Here is a 17,877-nt window from a genome sequence, read left to right as displayed (position 1 = left end):
AACTTTCTCAAACTTTCCAAAAATGATCCAAACACATACATATTTGTCATGGAATCAAGCTAGTGATTAACACATACAAAGTGATGATGAAAAACATCATACTCACATACAAAATCTTAATCAAAATCTAAAAGAAATTGAGTGGGAGAGTTCGGGAACGGAGACATAGACAATCTCCCCCCTCCTTGTCACTCAAGAATCATGAATTCTAATCTCTTACCTTAAGCAAAGATGATGATTCAAGCCTTCTCTTGCTCAAGCTTTCTCTCTTGATCCAAACCCTAGCTCTTGCTCTATCTTGCTTCTACTCACTCAAACTCAAGAAATGAATTTATGATACTATTCATAAGTTGGACTTGCTACTTATACCACTTCTCATGTGTCATGAACCAAGCCCAAATGGCTTAGGCCCATGCCTCTCACGCCCCTTAAGCCCATAACCAAGGTTCTCGCGTCTAATAACTTATGCTCGGCTAAATAATTATTCGCCGCTCACTAAAATAATAAAAGCCAATTAATAAATAAAATAACATTTAATAAAATATACTAATACGAAAAACGGGTCGTTACAATCCTACCCCCCTTAAAAGAATTTCGCCCTCGAAATTACCTAGAAACAGATCGGGATAAGAATCTCTCATCTTGCTTTCCAACTCCCACGTCGCATTCTCACCAGCCGGTCCTCCCCACACGACTTTCACGGATGCAATCTCTTTGTTTCTCAACCTCTTCACTTCTCTACCTTCGATTCTCAAAGGCACAGTCTCAATGGTCAAGTCGTCCTTCACTTGAACATCGTCCGATTCAATCACGTGTGTCGGATCAGACACATACTTGCGCAACTGTGATACATGAAAAACATCGTGCAAATTCGCCAATGATGGCGGTAATGCAATCCTATACGCAACTTTCCCAACTCGCTTCAAAATCTCAAACGGCCCAATAAACCTCGATGTCAACTTCCTTGACTTCAACGCACGTCCTACTCCAGTAGTCGATTTAACTCGTAGGAATACATGATCCCCTTCTTGGAATTCAATGTCCTTCCTCCTCTTATCATGATAACTCTTCTGTCGACTCTGAGATGCTTTCATCTTCTCACGAATCATCCGAATCTTCTCTGTTGTCTCTTGTACAATCTCTGGTCCAAGAATTGCACCTTCTCCAGTTTCATACCAACACAGAGGTGTTCTACACCTTCTCCCATACAAAGCCTCAAACGGTGCCATTCCGATACTAGAATGGTAACTGTTGTTGTATGTAAACTCTACCAACGGCAAACAAGAATCCCAATTCACGTTTTGCTCCAAAACACAAGCCCTCAACAAATCCTCTAAGGATTGTATCGTCCTCTCCGACTGACCATCTGTCTGAGGATGATAAGCTGAACTCAACCTCAACTTCGTTCCTAAAGCTTCTTGCAAGCTTTCCCAAAATCTAGAAGTAAATCTCGGATCTCTATCCGAAATAATACTTGTTGGAATACCATGTAGCCTCACAATCTGCTCCACATAAATCTCGGCCAACTTAGGCACCAAAGTACCTTTCCTGATAGCAATGAAGTGAGCACACTTCGTCAGACGATCTACCACTACCCAAATCACCTCGTTACTTTTCTTGGTCTTCGGTAAACCTCCCACAAAATCCATTGCAATGCTATCCCATTTCCATTCGGGTATAAACATTGGTTGCAACAAACCAAACGGCTTCTGATGCTCAATCTTCGATTTCTGACAAGTCAAGCATGAATAAACAAATTCAGAAATTTGCCTCTTCATTCCCGGCCACCAAAACAACTTCTTCAAATCCTGATACATCTTGGTTACTCCAGGATGAATACTCAAACCACTTCTGTGACCTTCTTCCATGATCATTCTCTTCAATTCGGGTACATCCGGTACACAAACTCTTCCGTGAAATCTCATGACTCCACTCTCGTCAATCTTGATATTGGTCTCCTTGCCTTCATTGATGAGTACCATCTTCTCCATCAATTTCTTATCCGATTTCTGACGTTCTTTAATATCTTCTAGAAAAGGATTCGTCAGTCTTAACATTCCAAGCTTCACACTTGAAGAAGTAACCTCTAACACAAGACTCAAGTCTCGGAATTCTTCAATCAACTCTAACTCTCTCACCATCAATGATGACATATGCAAAGTTTTCCTACTTAATGCATCGGCCACTACATTGGCTTTTCCGGGGTGATAACTCAATTCAAAATCGTAGTCCTTTAAGAATTCGAGCCATCTACGTTGCCTCATATTCAACTCCTTCTGGTCGAATAAGTACTTCAAACTCTTGTGATCACTAAACACTTCAAACCTCGATCCATACAAGTAGTGTCTCCACACTTTCAAAGCAAACACCACTGCGGCTAACTCCAAATCATGCGTCGGATAGTTCCTCTCGTGAACCTTCAGTTGCCTTGAAGCATATGCTACCACGTTACCCCCTTGCATAAGCACTCCACCAAGTCCTAACTTCGAAGCATCGCAATACACGACGAACGACTCTTTGGCATCAGGTAAAATCAACACGGGTGCAGTAGTCAATCTTCTCTTGAGCTCTTGGAAACTCTTCTCACAAATACCATCCCAAACAAACGCTTGATCTTTCCTCGTCAACTTGGTTAACGGTAAAGCCAACTTCGAAAAACCTTCGATGAATCTTCTATAATAACCGGCTAAACCAAGGAAACTTCTAATCTCTGAAACAGATTCCGGCGTTCCCCACTGTGACACAGCGTCAACCTTCGCAGGATCTACCGCGATTCCTCCACTTGAAATTATATGCCCTAGGAAACTCACCTCTTTCATCCAAAATTCACACTTAGACAACTTGGCATACAACTTCTTCTCCTTCAAGACTTGCAAAACAATCCTCAAGTGCTCCTCGTGCTCTTCCTCGGATTTTGAGTAAATCAAAATGTCGTCGATGAACACCACCACGAATCTATCCAAAAATGAATGGAAAATTCGGTTCATATACTCCATGAAAACTCCAGGTGCATTGGTCACACCAAACGGCATAACTGAATACTCGTAGTGCCCATACCTCGTCCTAAATGCAGTCTTAGGTATGTCTTCCGTCTTTACTCTAATCTGATGGTATCCAGATCTCAAATCGATCTTACTAAACACACAAGCTCCAACTAGTTGATCCATCAAATCATCTATCCTCGGGAGTGGATATTTATTCTTGATCGTCACTTTGTTCAACTGACGATAGTCTATACATAATCTCATGCTTCCATCCTTCTTCTTCACAAGCAATACCGGCGCTCCCCATGGCGAAACACTCGGTCGAACAAACCTCTTCTCAAGCAGCTCTTCAAGTTGCTTCTTCAACTCATTCAACTCTGATGCTGACATTCGATACGGCGCCATCGATATCGGACTAGTTCCAGGTACTAGGTCGATAGAAAACTCTACCTCTCGCTTCGGAGGCACGTCAGATATATCATCCGGAAACACATCTGGGAATTCACAAACGATCGGTAACTCTTCTATCTTAACTCCTCCTTCGAGTTTCAATGATGCAAACATCATGAACATCTCGGCATGTTCTTTCAACGCTTCCGATACTTCCTTCCCGCTCATCAAATGCAAGTTCTCCTCCGGCTTCGGAAAAACAACGGCCTTCTCACGACAGTTGATATGAATCCGGTTGAAGATTAACCAATTCATACCAAAAATTACATCCATACCACTAAGTGGAATACACACTAAATCCATACCAAAGTGCCTATCAAAAATGGTTACGGGGCAGTTACGACATACTTGTCGGGTAATCACTGAACCATTAGCAGGAGTTTCTATTTCCATCCTACCCGTCATATCCGTTAAAGGAATACTAAGACGCTTCGCACAATCCAAAGAAATAAAAGAATGCGTCGCTCCCGTATCTATAATCGCAATTAAAGGAGTGTTATAGATGAAACACGTACCTCTAATGAGATTGTCCTCAAGGCTAGCATCCTCTCCACTCAAAGCAAACACCTTGCCCATCACCTTCTTGGGCTTCTTGCAGATTATACTCTTGTGGCCCTCCTCACCACAGTTGAAACAAAACACTCTTGTCCTACACACTTCAGTTTTGTGGCCTAACTTCCCACAATTTAAACACTTGTCCAATTTCTTCTGGCAATCATACGACATATGACCCCGCTCTCCACATTTGTAACAATTCCCATTCACCGGCTTCTTACCACCACTTGTATTACCCCTACCGCGGTTGTCATAAGGTTTTCCGCGCTCCTGTCCTTTCCCTTTTCGGTCATTCTCAGCTTTGTAGTAATTCACCTTAGCTCTACCATCTTCATCACAAATCCTACTCTTGTTCACAAGGGTCGCAAAGTCCCTTATCTGTGAAAATCCAATCATATGCTTAATGTCTGGACGTAGACCACTTTCAAACTTCACGCACTTGTCGTTCTCCGCTTCCATAGTGTTGTAATGCGGGCTAAACGCACACAAAGTCTCAAACTTGACGGCATAGTCAGCTACCGTCATATTTCCCTGTTTCAGTTCCATGAATTCCACCACTTTCTTGTTCTTCACATCCACAGGAAAATACTTAACCAAAAATTCTCTTTTAAACATTGCCCATGGTATAGCCATACCACCGGGTCCTAGCCTCAACTTGGCATTCTTCCACCACACATTCGCTTCCTCACGCAACACATATGTTCCAAGGGTTGTCTTCCCTTCCTCGGAACAATCCATTGCTTCAAAAATTATTTCAAGTTCCTCCAGCCACTTGTGAGCTCCATCCGGGTTGTAACCTCCGGTAAATGTTGGCGGTTTCTGCTTCATGAACCTTTCCAACCTCATCTCTACCTCTCTTCCAGGTTGATGATCTCTAACCACAATGTTGGTAAGTGCGGCCAAAGCCTCCGCAATCTGAGCATTCGTTCTCGCAGCAGCCATGATTCCTGAACGAATCACAACCAGACGTTAGAAAGTACTAACAGTGTTCCCTACACATGCTCATACGGGGAAAAGAAAAGTCCTAATTGGTTCACACGAACCGACCTGCTCTGATACCACTATTGTAACACCCTAACCCATACTACCCTTAAAAACGTAATTTTAAAAACTTTTCAACAAGTGTAAAGGCAGAGTGCCACGCGGTAATTAAAACACATGCATACACACAGAGTATCATGAAATTTAACATGAAAAGCAACAGCGGATTCCAATCAAACCAAGCATGCATATATATACATATATATATACATAAGCCAAATTCATCCCTAAGGATGTCACTTATACAAGAACTAGCATATCAAAAGGTAACACCGATATACGATGAAAGCCAAGCGTAAACCCCGACTCGATGTTACATTACCAGAGCATTTACTATTTACAAACTCTAGTCAGAAGCTAGTACTAAGAGGAGTAATCTATACTAAGTCTCCTCACCAAAAGGTACTTCAACACCACGCTAGAACAGCAGTCTAAACGTCGGCACAATCCTCAGCCTGAATATCTGAACCCCCAAAGGTCCAGCAAATAACACAAAGCAGAGAGTTAGAAAACATAATCGTATATCATACGAGCATAAGAAAGACCTTACACTTTCGAACTACATCATACATATTCTAACTCACGTCAAAAACATCGCACCAAACAGTTATCGATTAATAAAGTTTAGCACAGTTCAACCAGATAATGTCACATACCATTTATCAAATATATGCGCATTTACCCTAATGTATCTAATGCCAATCATTCTATGTCATGTCATCCCTAGACACGACTAATGCATGTGGTACCAATTGCCTTTTATCCCTCATGGATAAGTTAAACAGTTTTACATCTTGCCGGATTGTTCGGAACTTACCAAACCTTCATATCCCTCATGGATAAGTTAAACAGTTTTATATCCTGCTGGATAGCAGCTCTAGATCTTATGGATTCATCTAATCCGATCCTCGGCTTCCTTATGGACTCAAAAATCCATTTAAATCTATTGGAACCCAAGTTTCCAATTCAACATATATATACATGAATGCATGTATGATTACACATATCATCAATATGATATTCCTAGCTCGAAGCTACTCTTTTATGAATGCGGGAACACAATCCTAACACATTCACTTAACATTGCAAATTAATGCCAAAACATAACATTGCTCACTTAAAGCCACAACTTATTGCATACACGTTTATCATTCATATAACGATTAACAATAAGCATTAACAGTATCAACATGTATCAACAATCATGTAAGGATACTCTTAAACCATGTTACAAGTGCCTAATCACACTTATAAACAAAAACAAAAGTTGCAGGTTCAGTACTGTTCGCTAAGCGAATCCATAGCGAACAGGTAGCGAACTCATTCGCTAAGCGAATCTCAGTTCGCTGTAGCGAACTACACCAGAGGATTACAGGTACATGGCGAACAGGTAGCGAGCTTGTAGCGAGCTTATTCGCTGTAGCGAGCTACTGTTCGCTAAGCGAACTACACCAGAAAGAAAATCTGTTCTTGAGTTATCTAAGGCGGTTTAACACCAAATCAACTCAAAAATTCATCCAAACATGTTATAAATTCATATAAACAGCCATTCCAAACATATATGGTATCAAGGGACATTAATCATCCCTTCCAAACATCCAAATACCTCTAATAATCAAAATCATGGCAATTACTTGAGTTTTAAGTAACTTTCTCAAACTTTCCAAAAATGATCCAAACACATACATATTTGTCATGGAATCAAGCTAGTGATTAACACATACAAAGTGATGATGAAAAACATCATACTCACATACAAAATCTTAATCAAAATCTAAAAGAAATTGAGTGGGAGAGTTCGGGAACGGAGACATAGACAATCTCCCCCCTCCTTGTCACTCAAGAATCATGAATTCTAATCTCTTACCTTAAGCAAAGATGATGATTCAAGCCTTCTCTTGCTCAAGCTTTCTCTCTTGATCCAAACCCTAGCTCTTGCTCTATCTTGCTTCTACTCACTCAAACTCAAGAAATGAATTTATGATACTATTCATAAGTTGGACTTGCTACTTATACCACTTCTCATGTGTCATGAACCAAGCCCAAATGGCTTAGGCCCATGCCTCTCACGCCCCTTAAGCCCATAACCAAGGTTCTCGCGTCTAATAACTTATGCTCGGCTAAATAATTATTCGCCGCTCACTAAAATAATAAAAGCCAATTAATAAATAAAATAACATTTAATAAAATATACTAATACGAAAAACGGGTCGTTACAATGTACAAATAATTTTCATTGGTTATTGCTTATTGATAAAAGTTGAGATAAAGAAAATTAAATGCAATTATGAATAAGTAAAAATAATTCTTGGAAAAGAGCAACTTTAGTTTTTTGCTCTTATAATTTGGGACGGAGGGAGTACTTAACTTAAAAATATGAATGTAATCTAGAGTTTGTTTAAGGGTTTATAATTTACGAGTGATAAAATGTAATTCGATATAAGTGGGACAAGTTCGGGGTGGGTACCAATATCTCCATTACCCGTCCCACCGCCAAATTTTAAAATCGAGGGAACCTCGAACTTAAACCCAGTCAACTTGGGTTTTCCCTGTCAAAATCGGTGTGGGGCGAACAGATACCAGCGAGTATGAGTTTTATTATCATGCCTAGTTGGTAGCAAGCTACATATTTCAGATGATATTCTTATTCCAATAACTGACGATCCTATTGCATATATTGCTGATTACATTTATTCGTCTCTTTTGGATAATATGATTTTCCGCATGATGATAACTCTGGTTGCATTTAAATGCAATTATGAATAAGTAAAAATACTTCTTGGAAAAGAGCAACTTTAGTTTTTTGCTCTTATAATTTGGGACGGAGGGAGTACTCAACTTAAAAATATTAATGTAATCTAGAGTTTGTTTAAGGGTTTATAATTTACGAGTGATAAAATGTAATTCGATATAAGTGGGACAAGTTCGGGGTGGGTACCAATATCTCCATTACCCGTCCCACCGCCGAATTTTAAAATCGAGGGAACCTCGAACCTAAACCCAGTCAACTTGGGTTTTCCCTGTCAAAATCGGTGTGGGGCGAACAGATACCCGCGAGTATGAGTTTTATTATCATGCCTAGTTGGTAGCAAGCTACATATTTTAGATGATGTTCTTATTCCAATAACTGACGATCCTATTGCATATATTGCTGATTGCATTTATTCGTCTCTTTTGGATAATATGATTTTCCGCATGATGATAACTCTGGTTTGGACATGTCCGATGATTACACACTCCCGAATTTTTGAACACAAATAGTTGTTTTGGGCTTCCAAATCAAATGTTAAAATTAAAAGTTGGAGTTTCAATGATACTATTGAGAAATATGGATCAACCTATACCGGGTTGTGCAATGAGACTCAGTTGATTATTACAAGGATGAGAAAATATATATTGAAAGGAAATGCTATATCAGGAAGCAATATCGGTGAGAAAATTCTTATTCCTATATTATCGTTGACACCATCTAATCTAAGAATTCCTTTCAAATTTCAATGTTGACAGTTTTCTATTGTTGTATCATTTGTCATGACTATTAACAAGAGTTGGAGATAGTCGCTGAACACATGTTAGGGTACATCTTCCAAAATCAGTATTTTTACATGATCAATTCTATGTTGTCATATCAATATTTTAAGGGACATGCTAAATAGTACTTTCGGGCACTTGTTAAACATACTAAAATAGGAAATAAAAGATAAAATTAATGTTGGTAAGACAACTTTTTACACTTTTAAAGTATTAAATGCAAAAGTTCAAAAATAGAATTTCATTTTTAATATGTTTAACAATTGTCCCGGACTCTCGGGGCAGTACTCCTAGTCCTAGATAAGTATATTGAAGACAGGATTCTGTGTGCTTGTTGGTAAATTTGAAAGTGGAAGAAAATGGTGGCTCCAACTAGCAAGTCACATATAATTACCAGTTGTCAATCATAGAATTGCCCACCACAGTTGCCTTCAATTTATTTTAATAATTCTTGTTTTCTTTGTAAAAAAATTATTTTGTTTTTTTTTGAAAGGGTAAAGTTTGCATGTTAATCTTGAAGGCCCACTGTGTTGAAATACTGAAAACCAGAAATCTCAAACCATGAAACCGCCAATAGATTATGATATTCTATCAACTAAATCTTTATCCATTCAAAATAAAAAAATACTATGTGCTTGCTTTGTTTGTTTTATGTCCCCTCATGCTAAGCTAAAGTAACAAAATACTATAAAATACTTACTTATATGGAAAACTATAAATAAATCAACTATAATACTATTATTATCATTATTCACCTATCCGATCATAATTGGAAGCTAGCATATATATCCTAAAGTTTAATTTCTACTACTCAATTACTTACAATTAAACTTGTGATCTATTCTCAAAGCAAAATATCAAGGTGCAAATGGCTGGCATAACAGAAAATGGAAGAAGAATCATGGTAGCTATTGATGAAGGTGATGAGAGCATTTATGCTCTCACATGGTGCCTCAAGAACTTAATTTTTAAAAATTCCAAAGATCATCTTATCCTCCTCTATGTTAAACCTCCTCGTGTCGTTTATTCTGCCTTTGATGGCACAGGTACGTCTTGTAGATAATTTTATTCGAGACACTGTTATTCAGTCGAGATCTGAACTCTGATCCACGGATATCCCTATGGCTAGACCAACCCCATTGGTCATAGTTTTAGCTAGCTCAATATTTTGTAAACTCTATTAATTAATTAGTAGTATTAATTTGTGTATTATGTATGTATTTTTTCAGGATATCTTTTCTCATCCGATATAACGGCAACCATGGAGAAATATAGCCAACAAGTTGCTGATTGTGTGTTGGAGAAAGCCAAATTAATCTGTGGTGACGTCCAAAATGTGCGAACACATATTCTACTTTCAATCATTTTTACATGAAACAACTTGGTGGGTGAATGAAAGTTGATGTATCTAGTTCATTATCTAGTTTAGATACATCAATTTTTATTGATTTAATCGTCTCATATAAAAAAGATTGAAGGGAGTATTATATAATCAGATGTATGTATACCTTTTTTTTAATAGTTAATTAATCAATGATTAATGTGTGGTATTATATGGTTTAGGTGGAAACAAGGATAGAGAATGGGGACCCAAGGGATGTAATCTGTGAGGCGGTTCAAAAATTGGGTGTTGATATCTTGGTCATGGGAAGCCATGGATATGGCGTCATCAAGAGGTGAGTTTGCATAATCACTCCACCACAATAGTTTTGTCAAACTTACCATAATTAGGCATACATGTCTTACTACTCATCCTTAATTTAAATCCAAGTTAGATTTTCAGATTTAATGAATAACCGATGTATCTGATCTATATTACAGATTAAATACATCTATTTTTCAATGAATATGAAAAAAAAAAAATTTAATTAAAGCTGCTGAAGGTAGCATCATAGTATTTGAATTTGTTGTAGTCAACAATTCACGCATTAACGGTGTAAATAACATTAATGTTTGGATAGAGTTTGAACATTCTAAATTTCAATATTTTATTTTGATTTTTTAAACATTAAAATACGAGTTTGAAATCTAGATAATCTAATTTCAATTCAAGACCATCCGCATTGTTGACTACATGAATGTGTGTAACCATCAGCATTGTTGCCTACATAAATGTGTGTAGTAAATCCAGATCTCTATCTTATCTAAGATGTGTCTTCTTTAATTTATTTGATTTGTAAAGTTATTTTTGATAGAATGAGTTAAGTATATGTGAATTGTAAAATTAATTTTGTTTTTGATATTGTTGAATGGCAGGGCTTTCCTTGGAAGTGTGAGCAACCACTGTGCACAGAATGTGAAGTGCCCTGTTTTGATTGTGAAGAAACCAAAATCAACTGCTGGAGGAGATAATTAATAATATCTAATTATATTTTCTTTGTTTTGTTTTTTTCCTGTAAATAAAATCTAAAATACTTTGCTTATTATGCTGCTAATGCTATGAACAATGTGTCCTTTGGGATGTGCATCATGTTTTGTTCCTTCTTTCCTCTTAGAAGGAATATATCTTTTGAAATATTAAATGATAAAGGTTAAAGTGGTATGTTTATTTTTATTTTATTTTTGACAAGTGGTATGTTTATTTATAATTATTAAAATTGGATCTTTGATATTTTTTATTTAAAAGATTTCTTTAATAATTTAAATTTTTTTTATAATAAGTTTTCCAATAGTTTTTTTTTATGTACAAAAGGGGCATTAAAGCCCAGTAAAAAACAAAACTAAAAACCCCTAGGAAAGTTGATTGCAGCGGCCTCAGCAATCAAGAGTAAAAACAAAAAAGCAGGAATTGCATCATGAATACAAAATCATGCAGCCATGGAATACAATATTCCTCCTCTAATATTCCCACACGAATCTATTTATAAATATAAGTAGCTTGCTATAGAATACAAAATTCCTCATGTAATTTATTTAACTTAAATATAAAATATAAGTAGCTTGTTATAGAATACAATATTCCCATGTAATTTTTTGTTTGGCTTACATCCTCATGTAATTTATTTAACTTATGCAAAATGAATTTATAAAAATAATTTTATGCCAAAAAATTTATTATGTTTGCAAATATGTATTACTTTAATTAAGAATCATAACTGAAAAATTGACTCCAATTTAGGATCATGTTAACATGTGCTTTAAAGACACATGACAAAGTATCCCAATATAAAAATTTTGCATTTTGCATTCTCCTTTTTTATATATGGCATTTGCATTTATAAACTAGTTCAAGATCTCACTACTAAACACTACAAAATTATAAACTAACTTATAAATTATTCACCATATATTCATTATCCCTTTATACTTATTTATTAAGCTGGAAAAATCCTTTTGAAAAGATTAAAAAAAAATTATCCCGATTCAAGTTGCTAAGCCTACGGTGACGTTGACTCCTACATTGTTTGGTTAAAACTAACATGGAATAATTCAAAAATAATCAACCTTTTTTAGCTTTCTAATCAATTACTTATTTACTTTAATGGATTATCCAATGCAGAGTATTGTACTTAGATAATTCTTTTGGACTTTAAAACCAGACGACAGAAAATACTTTTGGAAAATTGGACCTTTGAGACAGTTTCATTATCTGAAAACTCGATCAAAACATTAAAATGATAAATTCAAACGAGACGTTGCTGTCTTCTCTAATTAGCTGAAGTAGTCTATTGGGATGAAGCAAAAAGCTAAAGTTTTGCTTGCAGTTTTCAATGGTTTACTTATCTAGGAGAAAATTACTACACAGCTAAAAAAAAGATATAACTTCCACTCCGGAATAAAACTTTCGCCCGCTCCACATATGTCATATGCTTTGCAAACACTCTAGAGCTCATCCTGCAAACAAAAGGAGGGGAAAGAATTGTTAAATACATCGCTACCAAGCTTGGTTTAAGTAAGATTTGAGGGGATGAATAAACTTACATGTACATCCTCTTTATTTTCATGACTGTCTTCGCCAGCTTCTGTCTTTGAATCAGCATCAGAGTCGTGGCCAGCTTCATCAGCTTCTTCCTCATCATCTTCTGCGTCAGAGTCAACTGGATCGTCCTTTGATTCCTGGCAACAAGTTCAATGCAAGGGAGGTGTAAGAAGAGTTTATGGTCTTCCAAACAAAATTAGTAATATGTAAACCACATGATAAGTTTCAAATATGCTTTCAGAATCAAAATTTACCTCCTCTTCTTTCTTCTTCTCAGCCTCTTCAAATGCTGCCTTCTCAGCCTGCAAGAACATATTTTCACCAAAGAGATCAACATCCATTCAGCACTATTACTTAAGGACAAACGATTAAGTGAATAGAAACAACTTACATCCTTCTGCTTGCCCCATGTTTCTTCAGCCAATTGCTTAGCATACTCCGGATCATCGGTAATAACAACATTGTCAAACAAGGTACCAGATTTCACCTGCCAATTTAAATAGTTTGCTGGTCAGAGTTTGAATCCAAAAGGCTAAACTGAAGTAAGTACAAAGTTACATAGTGGAAACTTTACCTGCCACAATTCAATGCCAACATACTTCAACTTGGGGAAAACATAGATGTCAGGGTCATCCTTGAAGTCTGGTAAACATATACATTTCAAATGTTAGATACACTTCATAATATAAAAGCAATTACATAAAATCAACTGTGAAAACAAGGAAGAAGAGTAAACCTGGATTGTCAATCAATGGTGCCTTCCACTTTCCACTGTAGTTGGGGTTCTTGATTTTCTGCCAAGAGACATAGAACACAAAGTTAGTAAACAAATCCTTTCCTAAATATTGCAATATGCATTCAATTACTGTTTCCACACAAACAAACCTTTGCCTTCCATGGACCCTTGTACTCTGGGTTAGCAACGGTAGGTGCAGTCCACTCACCATCTTCCTCATCATCCCAGTCTTCAGGCTACAGAAACAATTAGTCTAATCAGTACCCACAACATAATGAGAGATGAATGAATACAGCAGTGGAAAACAACGAACCTTTTTGGCATCAGGATCTGGGATTTCCTTAGGGATGTCATCATATCCCTACAAATACAGGATATCGAGTCAATATCTAATATACCACATAGTACATGGCAAAACTCATAACAGAAAAAGGAATCAGGAATAAGCTTTTCAGGAAAAAAGTAGGTTTTACCTCTGGTTTCTTATCCTCAGGATCAGGAATAAACTCTTTGTCATCCCAATCTTCTGGCTGTGAGTATATAAATTATGATTAGAAATTATGAATACAGAAAACAAAAGGAATCTGGCAATTAAGCTATAACAGTAGGTGGAAAAGGTACCTTTTTGGCCTCTGGGTCCTTGATTTGCTTTGGTGGGAGAAGGTTCCAATCAGTGTAGAGACTACCGGTTTGCTTCTCGACATTATCAATCAAGATGCTGTAGGTTGCATCTGGACGGATGATGAATGTGTAAACATGAGTAAGTTGGTCAGTTTCGCAAGGAACGTCCTTCTTTATCAACTGGTTTGTGTCATTGTAGGTCAGAATAGCATGTACTTTCTTGGTACTGTAACCACAGATATCTGGACCAAACATGATACTGCAAAATGACAACAAATGTAAGAAAACCAGGTATTTTCATTCCATATATCTTTAGACATAATTAGCCATGAAAGAAAAATAAAACAGAAAAGGATATTAAAAATCACCTGTAAGGAGTATCACCGCCAAATTTCTTCTGATCAACATCGCCACTAAGCAACTTCATGTAACCACCACCGCAGTCAAGCTTCTGTTCATGCTTGACAGAAAATTGGAAGACTAGGGTGTTATCCTTGTTGCTGAATTCAGGGAACTCAGCAGAGATAGCATAGAATCTATAATCTTCACTTGTTTGAATACCTGCAGAGACATAAAACATTCAACACAACCAACATTAATATCATTTTTCACTTTAAAAGTAAACACCTGCAACAATAACAAAAGGTTTTTCAAAGTAGCAATTTAGTTTACCTTTGTCGTTAGCATCTCCATTCCATTGACCAGAGGTGTAGTTCCATTCCCCGGCCAGGTTCTCATCTTTCTTCCAATCAGATTTTACCCACCGACTTTCCCACCCATCTTTAGTATTATTCACCATAATGTAACAAGCACATGAGTTAGAAAAATGGAAAATACTGATTTAAGGTAAAAAGTATGTACACTTACAGTATATACTATATACTAATTATAGTAAACTATATACTAATACCATCTAATTAACAGTGAGTGAATATGGACTATCCTCACACCTAATTCAAAGCAATCAAGATCTTCAGAAATGACTTATTTCATTTATAAAGATGTTAAACAAAATTAAATTCAAATACAGTTTATTATCGACGCTGTTTAATCGTCACTAATCCATGATGAAAAACGAATTTAACAAAAAGCACTTCCGAAACCAAAAACAGAGAGGCTTCAATGCATTACTCAAATTTTCTAAATCATTTTCAAAATCACATCACTAAACCAGCACGTTAGATGCACACGTTCTCAGATCTAATCCAGATAACGACACTTCATTTCAAACCTTGATGTCAAACTCAAAATTCAAATCGAACTATCAAATAATTCAGATCGAGACACAAATCACATTATAAAATCAACGATCGTGAAAATTGAATCCAAATTTCAACACAAAAACAATGCAGCACATAACAAAATTGAAATTCCATAAACTACAAAACCACGAACGTTTCAATTCAATTCAAGTTCACGATCTAGTAAAACGAAAATGAAAAAGCGAGAGAGAGAGAGAGAGAGAGAGAGAGAGAGAGAGAGAGAGAGAAATGAATTATACCTTCGAAGCGTTCTTCGAAGAAAACCTTAGCAGATGCGATCGAGAGGAATGAGAAAACAACGAGAGCAAGAAAGTTAGGGTGACGAACCCTAATCGCCATTGCAACGGAATCGGTTATGAGAGAATGAGTGAGAGCTACTTGTGATTGTTGTGACACTTGACTGAGCTTCGAAGCTCTTATAGTGGCTCTTTTTTTCTTACATTGGTTTTTTCAGTGAAGTGGGTAAATTTGGTAATTTACGTGGATGTTGCTTACGTGGAGAAGAGGTGGCAGATTTTGGCGAATGGATGAGTGACACGTTGGTGTAGATTGTCATTGGTATTGTGTGGCGAAGTGTTATTGGTAATTACTGTGACTGTAGGAAGTTGACACGTAAGCGGAATTATTTGATATTTACGGTATTGCCATTGGGTTGTTACGTTTTCATTTTTGAAGGACGTTGAGTTGTTTAATAATATTGTGTTAATGCTTGTTGTGGGGACAAAATCAACCACTCCTTTACTATTTTTTTGGGGTCAAATAATTTGTTTTTAGTTCAAATAAATGTACGATTTATGTAACAAAAAATAAATAGATACGATTTGATTTGATATTGCATTCTAATATTTTTTTTTGGTACATTAATATATTTTCTATAATTAGATTAGATAATAATCTCACATTATAACCGATATTATTTCTTCAAGATTTATGAAACTATCTGCTACCAAATCATCGTAATCACATATGAAGTACAAATTTTGACACGGACACCGCTACACGACACGGACACGACGACACTGTTAATGTAAAAAATATAGGACATCGACACCGCTACATATTTATGAAAGATATAAATTGAAAATCAAAATATATACAGGTAAATCTAAGTTGAGCAAGTTTTTTCTTAACAAAATTTTAAAGATATAATAATATTTTACATTTATTTATCCATCTACTATCGAAAAAACTAAAACTATTGTAATCAAAATGCAATGTCTTCAATCACTCATTGATGAATATTGTTGTTTCGATGCATCTTTAACTCTGGTAGATATGTCTGATATATGCGTAAGGAGAGTATACCTAACGAAAAAGCAATTTTTTTTGGACACTTGTCCGACACGTGTCGTGTGAGTCTCTTACACGTGTCGGACACTAATCAAATGAGTGTCAAAGTTAAGGAAAAATTAACTTTTTTTGGGCACCGGTCTGACCTATCAGACATGTGTCGTACGAGTGTCATACGAGTGTCGGATACCGACACATATCGTACGAGTGTCGGACACCGAGACACGCCTAATCATAAAGGTGTTTGTGCTTCCTAGTAATCCGCTCATTAGTTACACTCTAAATGTAAAGTTTTGAACATAAAAGAAAAGTTATATATTGAATGAAATAAGATTTATAAGTGAGGTAATCGTCGTCTTAGAAGTATTTTACGATTGTATGTTAGTTATTCAAAGATTTTTTGGACCAAATTAACTACTATGAGGTGATTGTTGTTGGGTCACACTTTAGGTGTTACAAGTTAAGCTTGAGGGCAGGTGTTAAGAGTCTCATATGAACGAGATAAGTCTTGAACATGAGTTTATGTATAGTTAATTATTTTTTTTGAAGTAATATGTATAGATAATTATTAACTTATAAATTAATTTTGTAGAATTGAGTTGCACCAAATCTAAATAAAACACGGTCTTAAGTTTGATTATCACCTCCATCAAAGATTAACACAATAACATTGTTCCTTTCCAAAATAAATAAATAGTAACTAATGAGTCGATTAACACAATAACATAGTTTCATCTTGTTCAATAATTTTAATTTGTATATTTTTTGTTTTATTAAAAAATTATAAATATACTGGTGGATTTAAAAGTAATTAAAAATAAAAATGACAAATAGGCATGACACGTCACCAAAACGTATAATCATATGCCAACATATGTGATTAGCGGTAAAAAAAACATGGAATTTTTAAATTACATAATGTAAAGCAAAACAATTTTTTTACAAGGGGTAAAGTTAAACTCACGCAAATGACAGGAACAAATCACCTATTAACCCTAAAAACATTGATTGAAAAGGAAGAATCAACAACGATGAAAATTTTGTATTAATAACATGATAATAAAAAGGAAGTAATATATAATTTGTTCATAAAAATTTACATTCAAATATGTTATATAAAATGTAGGCTTAAATGCAGTTTTACTCCCACTGTTTTGAAAAATGCGGAATTTTACCTCCCCTATTTTAAAATGCGGAATTTTACCCCCCCTATTTTATAATTTGTTGGATTTTGCCCCCACCAAAATTCTGCACAAAATCTGCTTCTGAGCCTCAAGTTCAAAGCTTCGCACAGAACTTAATTTGGATCAATAATTCACAAAACTGACACTGAAACGACCGTAATCGAGTTAACTTTCCATAGAATCAAACCCCACTAAATTTTGATTTATAGAGAGATATTAATTACCGTTTTAGTGAAGGTCTGTCCAATTACTAATTCTGCAAAAATCTACTTGTGACCTTCAAATTCAACATCGTCTACCGAAC

The 17,877-nt window shown here is 36.0% G+C and overlaps 2 protein-coding genes across 3 annotated transcripts; one reads left to right on the top strand and one right to left on the bottom strand.

The window, feature by feature from the left end:
• The first annotated feature begins 9,245 nt into the window (after window positions 1-9,245).
• Window positions 9,246-11,115, top strand: LOC123890801 (universal stress protein A-like protein). The gene is made up of 4 exons (XM_045940534.1): window positions 9,246-9,607; window positions 9,791-9,897; window positions 10,125-10,237; window positions 10,818-11,115. The coding sequence occupies exons 1-4, from the start codon at window positions 9,430-9,432 to the stop codon at window positions 10,915-10,917; spliced, it is 498 nt and encodes a 165-aa protein (XP_045796490.1). The 5' UTR covers window positions 9,246-9,429; the 3' UTR covers window positions 10,918-11,115.
• Window positions 11,116-12,114: 999 nt separating this feature from the next.
• On the bottom strand, window positions 12,115-15,654 carry LOC123890673 (calreticulin). Of its 2 annotated transcripts, XM_045940431.1 has the most exons (13): window positions 15,339-15,654; window positions 14,510-14,617; window positions 14,206-14,398; window positions 13,838-14,096; window positions 13,690-13,746; window positions 13,530-13,577; window positions 13,366-13,452; window positions 13,217-13,274; window positions 13,055-13,122; window positions 12,872-12,967; window positions 12,735-12,782; window positions 12,483-12,617; window positions 12,115-12,395 (listed from the first exon to the last, which is right to left on the bottom strand). In XM_045940431.1, the coding sequence occupies exons 1-13, from the start codon at window positions 15,436-15,438 to the stop codon at window positions 12,384-12,386; spliced, it is 1,269 nt and encodes a 422-aa protein (XP_045796387.1). In that variant the 5' UTR covers window positions 15,439-15,654; the 3' UTR covers window positions 12,115-12,383. The 2 variants fall into 2 exon arrangements, with proteins under 2 accessions (XP_045796387.1, XP_045796311.1); XM_045940355.1 differs by having other exon boundaries at window positions 12,735-12,967; window positions 15,339-15,499.
• Between the last annotated feature and the right edge of the window lie 2,223 nt (window positions 15,655-17,877).

The sequence above is a fragment of the Trifolium pratense genome, linkage group LG1 (genome assembly GCF_020283565.1).
Source record: "Trifolium pratense cultivar HEN17-A07 linkage group LG1, ARS_RC_1.1, whole genome shotgun sequence".
Lineage (NCBI taxonomy): Eukaryota > Viridiplantae > Streptophyta > Magnoliopsida > Fabales > Fabaceae > Trifolium > Trifolium pratense.
Note: the sequence above shows the minus strand (reverse complement) of the source record. Positions and strands in the feature narration are given on the sequence as shown.